Genomic DNA, 15,178 nt, shown 5'->3' with positions numbered 1-15,178 from the left:
ATACAATTGCACACAGTTTCTATGGTGCAGGAGTACCTATTGATCTCTGCATACTTAGATTCTTCCATTATTATTTTTTATTATTATATTTATTTGTATCCCGCCTTTTGCCCAATACTGGGCCTCAAGGCAGCCTTACAAAATTTAAAACGTATACATTTTAAAACCTAGGAAAAGAGATGTACAAAAATTTAAAAATAAAATTACAATTACAATATTAAAACATTAAATGTTTGAAATACACGACAATTTTACAAGTCCTTAACATAGACGGAGGCCCAGATTATTCTTCAAAGGCCTGCTGGAACAAAGAAGTTTTGGCCTGTTTCCGAAAGCACAACAAGGAGGGAGCCAGTCTAGCTTTCCTGGGAAGAGAGTTCCAAAGCACTGGAGCAGCCACCGAGAAGGCCCTCTCCCATGTTCCCACCAGGCGCGCCTGTTAAGATGGTGGGACTGAAAGAAGGGCTTCTCCAGAAGGTCTCAAAGCACGGGCAGGCTCATAAGGGAGAATGCGGTCTTTCAGATAACCTGGACCCGAGCCATATAGGGCTTTATAGGTCATAACCAGCACTTTGAATTGTGCCCCAAACCAGACTGGAAACCAGTGGATCTGTTTTAACAGGGGAGTTGTGTGCTCCCTGTAACCTTATGTGAATAGAGGAATGCTCATGGGCACTCCATGGGTCATTTCCACGAACAGGATGCTTTGGGGCAAGCAGCTCTTGGTCTATGGTGGGCAAATGGTGTTGTGCTTTTTTTAAAAAAAATGCAGACCAGAGTGAAAAAGTCAATGTATAGGCTGTCATTAATTGCATAAATAATTGGGAGGCAGCTTTATGTATTGCTCTTCTTTCATTGGTAAAATAAAAATATGGGGACGGTGAAAAACCCATTTTAAATTACTTTGATTGAGAACTGTTGTTGTTTTTTGTCATCCTCTCCCTATCCTCCTCCATCACTTTTGTTCACTTCTTATCACTGTTGTCCATGAAGTACATGTGTTATATTCCTTGTTTGGTTTTATTCTCTCGTTTATTTCAGTCCCGTAAGTATGTCTATTATAAACTTTAGTAAAACCGCACATATTTCCAGTATGTCTTTAATAATAGCAAGGATTTTGATAGATAGTATTCCATGAATGAATGGTGCCAATGACAGAAACTTTCAGTGACCAGGCAAGAGAGATGTAGGTTGAGAGATGTAGTTTAAATATCTATTATGGAATCATGCACTTTTGAAGTGTGCAACTTTTAAAAATTCGGTGCATATAAAATTAAGCAAAAAGTGGAGATTGGATGAATTTAGATGAATTTCATCATTTTGTTCTGTTCTTCAGTGGGGAAGTTATTATGGGGAGGGAGAGGATGAGCTAAGTAATTCCATGACAGAAAAGAGTAAGCTCAAACTTTCCTAGTTTGTTTTAGGGTTTGTATTTTAAGTTGCTAGAGATTATATGTAAACACATGATAATTCTTTCAGGAAATACAATTTGGTTTATGTATTTGGTTGTTCAGTTATCAGCATAGTACTTTGGACACTTTTTTCTCATTGCTATTTCACTTCTTATCCTCGCCTTTCCTTAAGGTCACAGGATCCCAACGCAGCAAGGTAAAATAATGTGTGTGTATTTACGTGGGTCTAATTTTGTGACTCTTAGTTGTGTTAGACCCAACATCTTGGACACGTTTCTGAGTATGTTTTCATAGATTTCTGAACTTTTTCAGTTCCAAGAGTGATGCATGGTGTTGTTGTTTTTCTGAACAAACAATATCAATTCTCCCCATGATTCCAATATTGGAATTATTTCACTATTGGAATTAGATATGCCAAATGAAACACTCAAAGGTAAATGTAGTAATTTTTCATTGATTTTCAGTTATCTCCCAAATATGGATTGGGGGATATCCCCCTCAATCTATGGATTGAGAAAATACTGTTGACCATAATGGAATTTATGATGATGAAAGCTGGACAAGGAGAGACTATATCATTTCCCAGTTAATTAGATTCCATATAGTTGCTTATTGGAAATAAGATACTATTTACTGATATCATATGTGCAGCTGATTTGCTCTTTAACCCCCAAAATTTACTATTTGTCGCAGTATACTGTGACATATTTGTTATGTCCTTGCAAATCCTTACCAGTATCCATTAATCATAAAGTGTTTAGTTTTAAATTATAACTAGTGAGAGTCTTAGGCAAATGTTTGACTTCCAGTTTGGGTTCTTGCAGAGGAAGCAGTCTTGAAAGTGATGGTCAGCCTGTGATCCTGGATGAAGAAGCTGACATTGTCCAAAGATGGGTGGGGGTTTCAGTTTGACCCAACTATGCCCCCAGATTTTTGGGTGAAGTAGCAAGCAAGATCTGAGGGGTGGGGCAGTTGCAGTGATTTATTGTGAGTCCATCCTTCGGTTGAAGTAACCTGTCTGGAAATCTCCAAGATTTGACAATGTACACCCGTTGATTGGGTGGCAAGACAGGATTGAGATTCCGTTGGTGTACTGTCCAGCCCACTGCCCAACTGTAATCCTTACCTGAGCCGATAGAGGTTGTCCTGGATGTGGTGTTTTCCCCTAAACTGATTATGTTGGGAGATATTAACATACATACTGAGGTTCCCTCATTAGGCATGATTTTCCATGGCAATCACGAGCCTGACTCAGTTGCTGTTTGGGTGTATGGACGAGGTGGGCTCACTCTTAATCTGTATTTTGCTAGCCAGGATGTTGGTGATCTGTGAAGAGGTTTCCCCCGCCCCTGAAAAAACTCCATTGTCATGAACTGATCACTACATAAGACTTTCAATTTGCTCTCAACCTATGCATAAGTGGTGGTGGTGGTGGTGGGATTAAAATGGCTGCCCTCAGAGACTAATGAATCCAGAAAGATTCATGAATGCTTTGGGGGATATGCCATCTACTTCAGTCAACATCTTGTTGACACCCTGTTTGATCTGTTCAATTGGGAGTTGACCCAGGTGGTTGACATGGTTGTTCTTAAGCACCCTGCACTTGGATGCAGAGCATAGGCGCCTTGGTTTTTTGAGGAGCTCAGGGCACTGAAGCAGTTTGGTAGATGATGAGCGATGATATTTATTTATTTATTAAATTTATATACCGCCCCATAGCCGAAGCTCTCTGGGTGGTGTACAAAAGTTAAAACAGTGAACATTAAAAAGTATACAAAATTTTAAACCATCAAAAATATAAAAACAACAGTATCCATTTAAACAACAACAGTTCTGATGAAGAAAGACTCAGGCGATATTCAGTTGAATACAGGTAGAGCCCATTTCTGTGGTGGTGAGGGTATAATAAATTTGCTCTTCACTGCCACCATTGCATCAGCACAATGTCATCCAGCAGAATTGTTTGGGCTACTTATGGGACTATTACATTCTAGACCCAAGAGTAATGAATGGGAGCTCTCAGAAACCCACTGTGATTAACTTGTAGAACACTTTGTTGATAAAATTGCTCATAACCACTCCAGCTTGGACTCCACATTGAGGGTGGTTTCCGGTGTGGTAATTGAGGCAACTACTTGTCCAGTTTTGATGGACGAGTTTTGCTCTGTCCTGAAGATGTGGACAGCTTGCTTGGAGGAACAAGGCCAGTCATTTGTTTGTTAGACACATGTCCATAGTAGCTGATAAAAGCTGTCAGTTGGGTGGTGGAGATTGTAAGTGCTTATTTGAAAGAGGATTATGTTTCAGTTCTTCAAAAGAGGCATTTATAAGACGTTTGCTAAGGAAGCCTTCATTGAATCCCACTGTCCTAGATAACTACAGGCCAGATTCCAAACTTCTTTTTACATTGAGGTCTTAGAGCGAGTGGTGGCAGCACAATTCTAGGCTTTCTTGAATGAAGCTGATTATTTGGATCCATTCCAATTTGTGTTCAGGCCTGGTTTTCCAACAGAAGCAGCTTTGATCAACTTGATGCATTACCTATGCCAGTGACTGGACAGAGAGAGTGTATCTCTGTTGGTTCTGCTGAACCTCTGAGTGGCATTCTGTACCACTGATAATGATATCCTTCTGGACCATTTGACTGATATGGGACATGCGGACGTTATTTTGTGGTAGTTCCAGTCCTATTTGGCTAAACGTTATCAAAAAGTGGTATTTTGGGACTACTGTTTGGCCTTGCAGCTGTTAACTTATGGCTAGGTGATGGCCCAGAAAGTGTGAGGTTGGTGAAATCTTACCCCCCACCGAATGACTTTAAAAAACCACACCTTCCAATTGAAATTTTGTGGAACACTGAAAAAACAAACTGATATGAAATGTTTCTTCTTGGAATGTTGAATTATTTTAAGGCAAGGTTCCACTTATTCAAAATGCATAGTATGAAGATTTTCATACAGCACTGGAAAATGATTCTTGTGTATACTGAAGACATATACAACACTCTAATCTAAGAAGCATTTCTGCTACTAATAGAGAGCACTGCCATCTTCACGAGGAGCGTGCAGGGCCATTGGTGTTTGTGAATTGGTGCTTGCCTTGTCCTGGTGATGTTTGATCTAGTCTGTAGATACCTAATATGCTGCTGACCCTATGCTCATTCCATTTTGCGTGCAGGGCCTATCACTAGTAACCTCTAGCAGGGCCTACCACTAGTAACAAAGTAACCACAGAAATAAGTGGAAACTCTCTAAGAATAGAAGAGGCCTTCTGAGAACTCCACTGACCTGCCCCAGAAACAAACATTTCCATTCCTTTCTGATGGCTTCAGGAATCACTATCTTCCCGTTGTGCTAATGGCAGGCATTGGATATTGCCCACCAGGATGTGCTGTCCTTTTGACCTGATAACTTTCTGGTGGCCAGTTTTTTCGTCTCTTCCCTTCTATAGCTGTGACACAGACACCTTGCTATGGATTGTACAAAACTAAGGCATTTTTAAAGTTAAAATCCTATGTTTCCTCACTTGAGAGAAACATCCACTAAACAGAGTGAGTCTTTCTTCTGAGTAAGCATGTAGATGATTGCTCTGAAAATTTCATAAATATACCAAAATACAATTTTATATGCTATCCAAGTTAAAAATGATGCATTTTATATTGTTAAGCAATAAAATAAGTTTTTGGTTTGATGCAAAAGTAAATATTTCATCTAGTTTAGTTTCCCCAAAAAACGTTTTTTTCTGGGAGTGGGAATGGAAAATACCCTGGCTTTTTCCTGTGGCTTCAAAATTTCTGGTTCATGTGGCTATTTTAATATAAGGAATATTCTGAAGGCTAAAATGAGTCCAGAAGCTTAAATTTAAGTTATCCATGGAGCAGTTCTGATTTTTTTCTCCAGATTAATGTACAGAGAAAGAAAGGCATGTTGAATTTAGAATTGGAATGGGATCCTACAATAAGGAAGTTAATTGAGAAGGTGCAGTTCATCTCTGAATGTAGTATTTGACACCTTATTCCTTAATTGTCACCGGTACCTTCCAAATTACAGTTGTATAATGAAATCCTGTATGACGTTAGGGTTGCTGAAAGGAATTCTACCCCGTTTGAAATTGACTTACACTAACTGATCTGAGGTTTGCTGCTTACCTCTTACTCCTAATTTAAATGCTTCCATTTGCAACAGTGTCTTGAACCAGAACTTTTATTTTCTCTGTCTCACTTTTGGTCATCTCAGCCAACTGTGGGCTGGCGTCTATGTACATCCTTTAGCCACTGCAACTGGTTCACTCCAGTGATAAATAACTCATCATAAGCGGCATCCTATAGCTCATAGTTTAGGGCCTGCTTTGAACAGAGTATCACTTTGTAACTGTTGAGACTTACACAGATACTTCCTTTCATCTGAAATTAATTTTATATTATTTCACCCTAATACTTCTAATTACAACAAATGCTATTTCTAGTGGGATAAGACTTCCATTGGGAAAGTTATTGTAATGCACACTTCATGCACATATCACCATCTGTGTTAAAGTATCCAATAATGTTTACGTCCTTCAAGTCACATTGTTTCTATGTTTTTAGTTGTCCTTTTTCCCCTTTAAAACTGATTTAATTGAATGAGATTCATATCAGAGCAGACTGAACTCAGGTTTTTATAAAACACAGCATAATGAGGTTTTGATTAATTATTGCTTTACAGATCTATATGGAATTCAGTAAAATCATTTGGGGTTTTATCAAGACTTCCTATGCGTGGAATTCTACTCATGGGGTGCTCCTGCCAGTTGATGGGGTCGGGTTGGGTAATTTTTTGCTGATTCCTCTTTCCCCTGTAGCCCTGTGTGTTCCCTGCAAAGCTGGGGGGGGGGCACCTCTCCAGACTAATGGAAGCTATTGAGGTAGTAAAGGGGAAACATCCCTTGTAAGCCACCTTGTGAGGGCTTCTGCCCTGAAAGCCGGCTAAGGAAAGTTTTAAATAAATAAATAAATTGCACTCCTCCTCCAGCAGGAGCTTCTGTTAGATCCAAGTCTCTTCCATGCATAGAAAGAGGCCTTCTGTCTGTGGAAGGGCACATCTGGAACCAACACCAGGGCTTTTGTTTGAATGTAGCTTCCATTATATTTTCCAGTGCGCTAGGTCAGAAAAAACAACCCAAATTTTAAAATATACTCTTTCTGTTTCCACATAGATTTTAATAGTAGAGAATGCATGAATGAAGTGGAAAGAAGCATAGGGTTCTTGAGAACATAAAATGGTGCTTTCCATATTTTTAAATTTGTATTACTGTGTTCTGCTTTCTATTTAAAATGATGAAACAAAAATACAAAATATTTTAAAATTGCAGGATTTTTTTGCTACCTGTAGCCTCCTAATTTAATGTCTATATAATGTCTGGTTGACTTGCTGAGTCTAGTGTAGAGATCTCACGTAGGAAGGGTAACATTTCCCCAGAAAGGAAAGTGATGAAACATGCTAAAAATAACTACAAACAATACCTACTCCATTGCTTAAGTTCTTACATTTCTAGCATATTTTCTTGCTTTATCACCCATAGTCCATGCCTTATAGGCCCCTTCCAACTCTACTATTCTATGATCCTATAGCATGATCTATCCAATTGCTCTCTAGTCAGGTGCTAATATCTAATCATTTTGGATTTTATTCATGTTTTTGTAAGTTGCTATTAGAAACTACTTATAAGACTCTGTTTTTATAGAAATAATAACATTCTGTGATGCTCAATTCTCCTTCATGTTGTCCATAACTTTGACTTCAAGCCATTTAAGTTGAAAGGAAAAAAGGCTTACTATTGGTGTGTTTTAAAATTTTCTTTACTAATAATGGCAAAACATTATGAGTGAAATTTCTAGTGGAATGAAAAGAAAAAGATGGTGGGTCTAAAAAAATGAAATGTAGGGAAAAATGAAGATTTGTATTTAAATACTTTTGAAGAGACAAAATATTGTATTGCGGCTTCATTGAAACTGTGTTGTAATTATGTTTTGATTGTGTGTGTTTCTGTTTTTATTTCTCCCTTCACAAGAAGAGGTTTAAACAATAAGGCAAACTTTCCAATCTACTTTGGCAGTAATGCAATGCAGTGCTGCTAAATAGTTTTCCTAATTTGTGTTTTATCTAGATTATTTACACCACTTGAGAATTGGAATTCTAAACAATCATGCCAGGCAAGAAAATATTTAATGCATTCATTGCCCTGAAACACTTTTTTAAAATTAAGTAACACATGTGTGGATTCAATAAGAGTTTTCCTGTAATAGTATAATTGACTTGCAGCCCAATCATCTGCATGTTTCCTTGGAAGTAAACTCCACAATGTTTAATTGAGGTCATTCCCAGGTGAGTGTTATAGGACTGGAACTTCAGTTTGGTTTAAATTAAGGACTTGCCCTCATTTGATAAAGACATTTTCTCCCTACTCCCTGCTTCAATATTTAGGTTTTTAATGTTGAACATCCACAGCTTTTCATTGTTTAAGCCTCTTCTGTCTTCCAGTGTCTACTTTCTTTATTTAGATGGAATGTTTATGGCAGCAAAACTTTCTACCTCGCTACTTCTGCTGAAGTTGCTTTTAGGTCATACATCATTTAGCCACTGTGGTTTTGGATGTGATACTACTTGACAGTGTTATGCCCCATTGACTTGGACCTTTGGATGGATTCTCTTTTGTTATGGGGCTCTATGCAACGTCTTCTTGCTTTAATTTTACGTTTTCTGACAGGTTTCAAATAATTACGTGAAAGTGAAAAGCCATCTAAAATTAACTGTGCCATGATGCTTCTGGTTTACAGTTTTTAGATGTTGAGTAGTTGCTAGTAGTATTCAAAACGAAGTTCAGTCTTTGCTTGTCAGTTTATTTACTGCCAATCAAAACTGCAAAATATAAAGGTGAAATATAACTTACTACATCTTCTGTCATTTTATTTGAAATTGGCATGTCTGCAAAATTTTGCATCTTATTAAATAGTTCCTGCATACATAATGGATTCTTCTGTCATAAAATGCCAGCTTGCAATATTAAGCAACACTCAATCTACAGAATATTTTAATGAAACGTGAAAACAGCTGCTCTCAAATATACAAAACTACATGTTTGAGACATGGAGGATATACAAATGAAAGATTGTGAACTCTGCCCTAATCTTTTCTTACTGAGACAAGTCCTCACGCAAAAATCTGGCACTAAACTTCCACCACAAAAATAGTGAGACAATTAATCTACAATATGGTATATATTAGATGAAACCTAAAGTTGCAATAGAGCCCATACGTATGAAAATTAGGAAGAACAGATATTAACATAATGCCTCAATTTAAATGACTGGGATTTGTGTTCAGGAAAAAGAAATGGAGAAGCAAAAGCTTCTGTACCAGCAAGCAAGACTTCATGATCGGGGAGCTGCTGAGATGGTCCTTCAGACAATTAGTGCCAGCAAAGGTAAAGGCTTTAAAATTATGCATACATTTCCCACCATTTCTCTGCCATTTTCAGACTTGCCAGTGGAGGCTTTCCTTGAAATGCAAATACCAACTTTGGAGAGGCAATGTTTACTGGGATCGTGGTGGGGAGAGAAAGAAACCTCATCTCCCACAGTCCCAGTGCTGCTCAGGCTTCCTCTCGGCTGCTATATACAGGCAAAAAGCATCCAGGTTAATTGCTTTTTAATGCTATTAACTTGTGGCCCTCCAGATGTTGTTGGACTGCACCTGCCATTATCCCTAGCCAGCATAGCCAATGGTGAGGGGAGTTGTAGGTTAGATCTGAAGAGCTCCAAATTGACCACCCTGGCATTAATGCAATCAAAGGCATGTCTAATTTGGCCCTGAGCACTGAGCCGGAATGCTTCTCAAACGTATGCTGCAACCTTCAAAAACCCTCATTCATCTATAGATTTTCTTTCTTTAAAATTAATTATGGGAGGGGGTGGGGTGCATATGGGAAGATGCTGGCAACTTTGGAATAAAAGAGTGTTTATGTCTATTGACACTTTGTAGAAAATGTCTGAATTATCTAGAGAATTCTCGAATTATGGCAATGAAAAATGAGGGCCCTTTTGACTGTGTCACCGTAAATAGATGTTTGCTTTTCAGGTGAGATGGGGCCAATGGTTGCAGCCACCCTAAAACTTGGAATTGCCATTTTGAATGGAGGAAATTCTACTGTTCAACAGGTAATTGTGCTGGTAAACCGCCCAGAGAGCTTCGGCTATTCGGCGGTATAGAAATGCAATAAACAAACAAACAAACAAACTAAAAAAATCTAAAATTAAATTGCTGTTTCCTTTCAGATATTAGGAGGTTCATAAGACAAGCGTTTTGTCGCTTGCTTGCTACTTTAGATGACGCTGTCTGCCTCCTGTGCACCTCCTGCTCCTTCTTGCCTGTTTTCCCGTCACTAGGAGCTCCATCACACCTGCTTTTTTCCTCCAGTTTTCATCTACCACTTCCCTTCTGTTTCCTTAGTGAATCAAGCGCTGGGCACTTTCATATCTGTGCGTTGTTATGCTCTTTCAGCTCATGTATCTTTTCACCTGGAGTGCTACTATGACAGCAAAATCTCCCACCCTGCCCCTTGGGAAAGGTTTACAGGGGAAGAGGAGCGAAGGTTTGTTTTGCTCATTTCAAAGGATGGGCAGATGAACAACCTTTTTAAATAGTTTCTTTTGTTAAGGTGGTCAGGTCCCCTCCTTTGCTCCAAGGTAACCAAAAAGCTTACATCTGCATAAATTTTAAAGATAAAGAGATCAAACTTGGTACAGTGATAGCTGTTAAGGAGGGCTTTAGCCATGCCAAATTTGAACAGATCAGTTCATCCCTTGATTTTTTAGGATATTTTAAATTTTCCGCTTCAAACCCTTTCCTGAAAGGATCGATTTTCTTTTCCTTTGATCATGCGAAGCTGTGCATCTCCAAGTTTATAAAATAAGGATCTATTTCCTTTCTCAAGACTAAATCCCATTGATTTCAACTGTATTTACATCCAAGTCATACTAAAATCAGATACATCCTTACCTTTGAATAAACCCCATTTTAGTAAGTCTCTTTTGTTCAATGGGGTTTACTCAAAGGTAAGCATGCATTTGATTTTAGTATGACTTGGATGTAAATGCAGTTGAAATCAATGGGATTTACTCTTGAGTAAGGGAATCAGCAGATCGTGGAGTTGCACAGCTTCACATGATCAAAGGAAAGGAAAATCGATCCTTCGCACTGGTGGGCTTTCAGGAAAAGCGTTTAAGAGGGGGGAATCCTTAAAAATCAAGGGATGGCCTGAACTGATTCAAACTTGGCATGCTGCAAGCTCTACTTAAGAGCTATCACTGTGCCAATTTTCATCTCTTTATCTTTAAAAATGAGGGAGCTGTGGGCAAGGAGGGTGCATTTATTTTGCATTATTTTCCCCACTCCAAAAAGAAATGGAACATGGTGGGGAAGAGGTGAAATAAGTGCAGGACATGGAGGATGCCATGTAAGTACCAGGCTGCAAAACCGCATACCGGGTATGGCGAGTGTGCGATAAATCGCTGGTGTGATGGAGCCCAAAATGGAGCCCTTTTAATCTGACTTTTTTGGGGGGGAAACAGAATGTGTCACTGTTTCCAGATTTGTGCAGAAAAAGCATTGTGATAAAAACAGCCCATGAATGGGCCACATGGTCTTTGCTTACTTCCTCTTTCTTCTTTGAGAAAGAAGAACAAAGAAAGAGAAAATAATGTGGGACAGGAGCGGGGGCAGAGAAGCGACGGTAGGGAACCGCAATTTCCCCCCCATCTGATGATGCTCTAACATTCCTGTATCTATTTTAAATTATGCATTTTTGCTGATAGCTTATGGTTTGAAATTACCTAAGAAGTATTGAATTTCTCATTACGTGATCCAGAATCCTTTGATACTGAGCTTGCCTGAACATTAAACTTCTTTTCAGAAGCTTTTTTTCAGGGTCCCCTGCCTTCAGAGGTGAGGTGGGCAGTGAGAAGAGAATAGGGCCTTTTCAGCTGTGATACTCCAGCTCTGGCAAACTTCCCCAGGGAACATAAGAAATGCCATGCTGGAACAGCCCAGCATTCTATTCTATTCACACAGTGGCCAACCAGGTGTAACAGGAAACCCACAAGCAGGCCCACCCATGTTCCCCAGCAACTGGTATGTGTAGGCTTACTGCCTCTTATACTGTCGGTAGCATAGAGGCATCAAGACTGGTAGCCATTGATAGCCTTCTCCTTCAGGAATTTGTCAAAGTCATCCAAATTGGTTGCGAAATCCATAGTTTGTCTATGTACTGTGTGAAGAAGTACTTCCTTTTATCTGTTTCGAATCTCCTGGGGAAACCTGTCTGGCACCCAGTTTGATATCTTTTTGGTGCCAGGTAATTCTTTATCCAGACATTTTATGTCTTTTAATCCTTTTGTTCTCTGCTACTTTCCTATATCTGTACTGTGTTTTATATGAATTTGTGTCTCTTGGAGCTGAAATAATGGGATATAAATGTCTAAAATAAATTCTAGTCTAATTCATACATAATTTTACAGAGCATTTTTCGTTGTAGAAAATGCTTGACTACCTCAAGGACAAAAAAGATGTAGGCTTCTTTCAGAGCCTTGCTGGTCTTATGCAGTCTTGCAGGTAAGAGAGCAAATATTATATTATTTTACATACTAATTTTATTGTATCATCATTATATATTCCAATGCTTAATTTGGATTTTCTGTGCCTATCTGCTTTGAAACAAAACATGGCCACCAAAAGACAAGGGTCTCCCCAGGTAGGAGTTCAGAAGTATATTAATTTGTAAATTAAAAGCAAAAGAACAGAAACCTCAGACCAATCCAACAAAGACTGAACATATTCAGTGACCTACAGGAGTGACAGAGTATTGAGAGTGTCAGTTTCAAAAAATGAAAATGACTGGAGAATGTTGGCCATACTTCCTCTAGGCACTATAAGGTTGATAGTGTAGCTTTTGGTAGAAGGCTGTTGCAAAACGTTATACAGCTTTGACTTTTTAAACTGGACTCCCACCTGGGAATGGCACTGCTCTTGTACATCCCGAAGGATAAAGAATGCTGAATGCCCCCTGTGAGTCTTGGAAAAAGGAATACTTTCCACAAATTCCTTTTTCCAGGGCTCCCAGAAGGCATTTGTATGGCCACTTCAGTCCATTATTTGATTTGGGGTAGTTTTTAGGGCTCCTGCCTCAGCATACATGTAGGGTGGTAGCTAGTTCCTTGCTGATGATTTTTGATTGATCATGTGAATGTGTTCAGAGGCATTATTTTTTTGCTGGCATGTTGCCAGAAGTTATAGTGTTAACATATATCTCATAGTTCCTGCCCTTTTGGAGGAAGTAAGGTTTCTGCTTTTCCAGTACTGGGATATCCCTCCCACTAGAGGAGATGGCAAGATGTTTGTCCTGCCTACTGACGGAAGAGGAGGGGCTATACTGAAGGATAAAGAATGATGAATGCCCTCAGGGAGTCCTGGGAACAGAATTTCATGGTAAAATTTTTGTGTGTGATATAATCTAAACTATGGGTTGCCTTTTTCGTTTTAGTGTTCTTGACCTAAATGCTTTTGAACGTCAAAACAAAGCAGAGGGCCTTGGAATGGTAACAGAAGAAGGATCAGGTATTATCGTCTTAATGAAAAGATTTGTTACTTTCCCTTTTAAATCTACTGAATAAAAGTAAGTCATATCCAAACTTCTTCAGTGAAGGACCACTGCAAACCAATGTCGCACCCATAAGTGATTTAAAGATAATGTATCCTTAGACAGCTTATAGTTTTATTGGTTTTTGATAAGAAACACTTGACTGATGGTTTTTGGGTTTTTTTAAAGAGTGGAAAAATATTTCTAAATTTCTAAAATAAAATAAAATAAAATAAAATGTCATGGAAAGATGGTGTCTTTAGAAAATACTTTTACTTGGAAGTGTTTTAGATTGAGTTTCTTCCATGAAACCCCCTCTGAATATTTGAACTTTTGATTTTGAACCAATTTACCTCTTCCACCCTCTCATCAACTCATTCTTTCTTTCCTTTTGCTGTCTTTTTGTTTGTACTGTAATATTGTTACTGTTTCTGTCTAAAATCCTTGGATTATTTTCTATTTTATTAGTTGAGCTACCAAACAACCATTCTTTGTCCATATTGCCAATGGTAATTTCTTCCATAATCTACTTTAGTTAATCTTTTTCATATTTTATTCTTCAAAATAAGGGGGAAAGCGTGACTGTTTATTTACTGCTGTGATTTCTGATTTCATAATTAATATTTTTGATATTGCATGTTTGCCTGCAGCCATTTTGCCTGGTATATCCTTAATTATTCAAGTGTTTTCATCAAGCTAAAAGTACAATAACTTGACTGAAAACTTTTCAAGTTTTCTACAGTTCCGTCTAAAAATTATTTTCTTTTTTTCAAATATTCATCAAACATGCTCCAATTATTAATATGATATACCTTTTTATTTTTACTCATCTGAGTAGTTCTGTTGCAGTGAGCTCGTGAGTAAAATTTGGTATTCAAATTACGCACAGTCCTGTTTGATCCATTGATTTACTGAAAATTATTCTCCAGAATGCTTGGATATTGGGGACATAATTTCCATTAATATGTATTTTATATTTATATAATTTTCAAAATAATTTTTGGATTTTCATTTCAACAAATCCAGTTTTCTTTTAAATCTCTGCATATGTTATTTAAATGGGAAAAAGCATGCCTATATAAATAACTAACACGAATGATATCAGGATATTTTTTATGTTTCCTTATTTGAAGGTCTTTTTTTTAATTTTTGCCTGATTTGAAGTTTTGGTTTCATAGAGAATTAAATTGCCAAAAGCAATGCTACGTATATTTTCAATCTGCTGAAACAAATTCTCACTTTTTTTTCCTTTTTTCCCCGTTTTCTTTTCTTTGAAATAAATGTCCTGTCTTTCCCTTCCTCAGTCATCACTCATGAGCGTGGTAATTATTACATACAAATTGCCTTTCCTGTTGTTAGCTTTGTGTCAGCACTGTACAGCTCCTGAACACCATGTAGTTTGTTTTTGTTCTCAGAATTTTAAGGCGTGGGCTCTCTTTTTTATTATTATTATGGTTGTATTCTCCAAACTTTCCGTTTGTATGCCAACTTTCCCCACATCTTTGTTTTTCCTCCCTTTCTCAGGATTTGCACAGTAACTGGCACACTAGATGTAAGAGCAGCAAGCTTTTTTGGTTTTTATTTTATTTTTCTGCTTCATTTGGTGGTGTTTATTTTCTTAGTGGGCCAAGTATTTGTGATGGTTGGATGTAAACAAAATGTGTGCATACAATATGAAAACCCACCATGTGCTGTAGTCTTCCTGTAGCATTTCTGTTGTGTATTTAATGTGGCTTTATGGCTGCATTGGTTTGTGCAATCAAAGGAAATCAGTGGAGGATCCAGAGTTGGGTTTCAGGGTGGGATAGAAAGGGGATGTTTAATGACAGAAACTACCTTTACACTATAAAGTAAACAGCATTAATACATGATAACCAAAGTCATAACTATGTTGCTAAGGCTTCTCTTACAATGTTGTCGATGCTACTGTGCTTCACCAAGTCAAAGTCTTAAAGGATCGAGTCTTTCAGTAGAAATAAACTCTAGTAGACAAGGCAAGACTTACGACATGTTATTTAGAAGAGAGATGAAATTCTAAGGGTGACTTTATCTGAATCCATTTTGACAGGAAAACATCTCCACAAGGGGATAATATG

The 15,178-nt window shown here is 38.0% G+C and overlaps 1 protein-coding gene across 5 annotated transcripts in view; it reads left to right on the top strand.

Annotated features, from left to right (window-relative positions):
- Positions 1–15,178, top strand: part of RYR2 (ryanodine receptor 2) — a 365,044-nt gene that overhangs the window by 308,744 nt on the left and 41,122 nt on the right. For 3 of the 5 annotated variants that reach the window (XM_063124340.1, XM_063124339.1, XM_063124337.1), the window contains 5 exons: positions 1,585–1,608; positions 8,774–8,873; positions 9,527–9,606; positions 11,982–12,058; positions 12,987–13,060. In XM_063124340.1, the coding sequence (XP_062980410.1) occupies positions 1,585–1,608; positions 8,774–8,873; positions 9,527–9,606; positions 11,982–12,058; positions 12,987–13,060 (355 nt within the window). The remainder of the gene's footprint in view (positions 1–1,584; positions 1,609–8,773; positions 8,874–9,526; positions 9,607–11,981; positions 12,059–12,986; positions 13,061–15,178) is intronic. The other 2 variants (XM_063124341.1, XM_063124338.1) reach the window with 1 other exon arrangement.

This window comes from Elgaria multicarinata, chromosome 4 (assembly GCF_023053635.1).
Source record: "Elgaria multicarinata webbii isolate HBS135686 ecotype San Diego chromosome 4, rElgMul1.1.pri, whole genome shotgun sequence".
NCBI classification, from domain to species: domain Eukaryota; kingdom Metazoa; phylum Chordata; class Lepidosauria; order Squamata; family Anguidae; genus Elgaria; species Elgaria multicarinata.
This window is presented reverse-complemented; position numbering and strand designations above follow the sequence as displayed.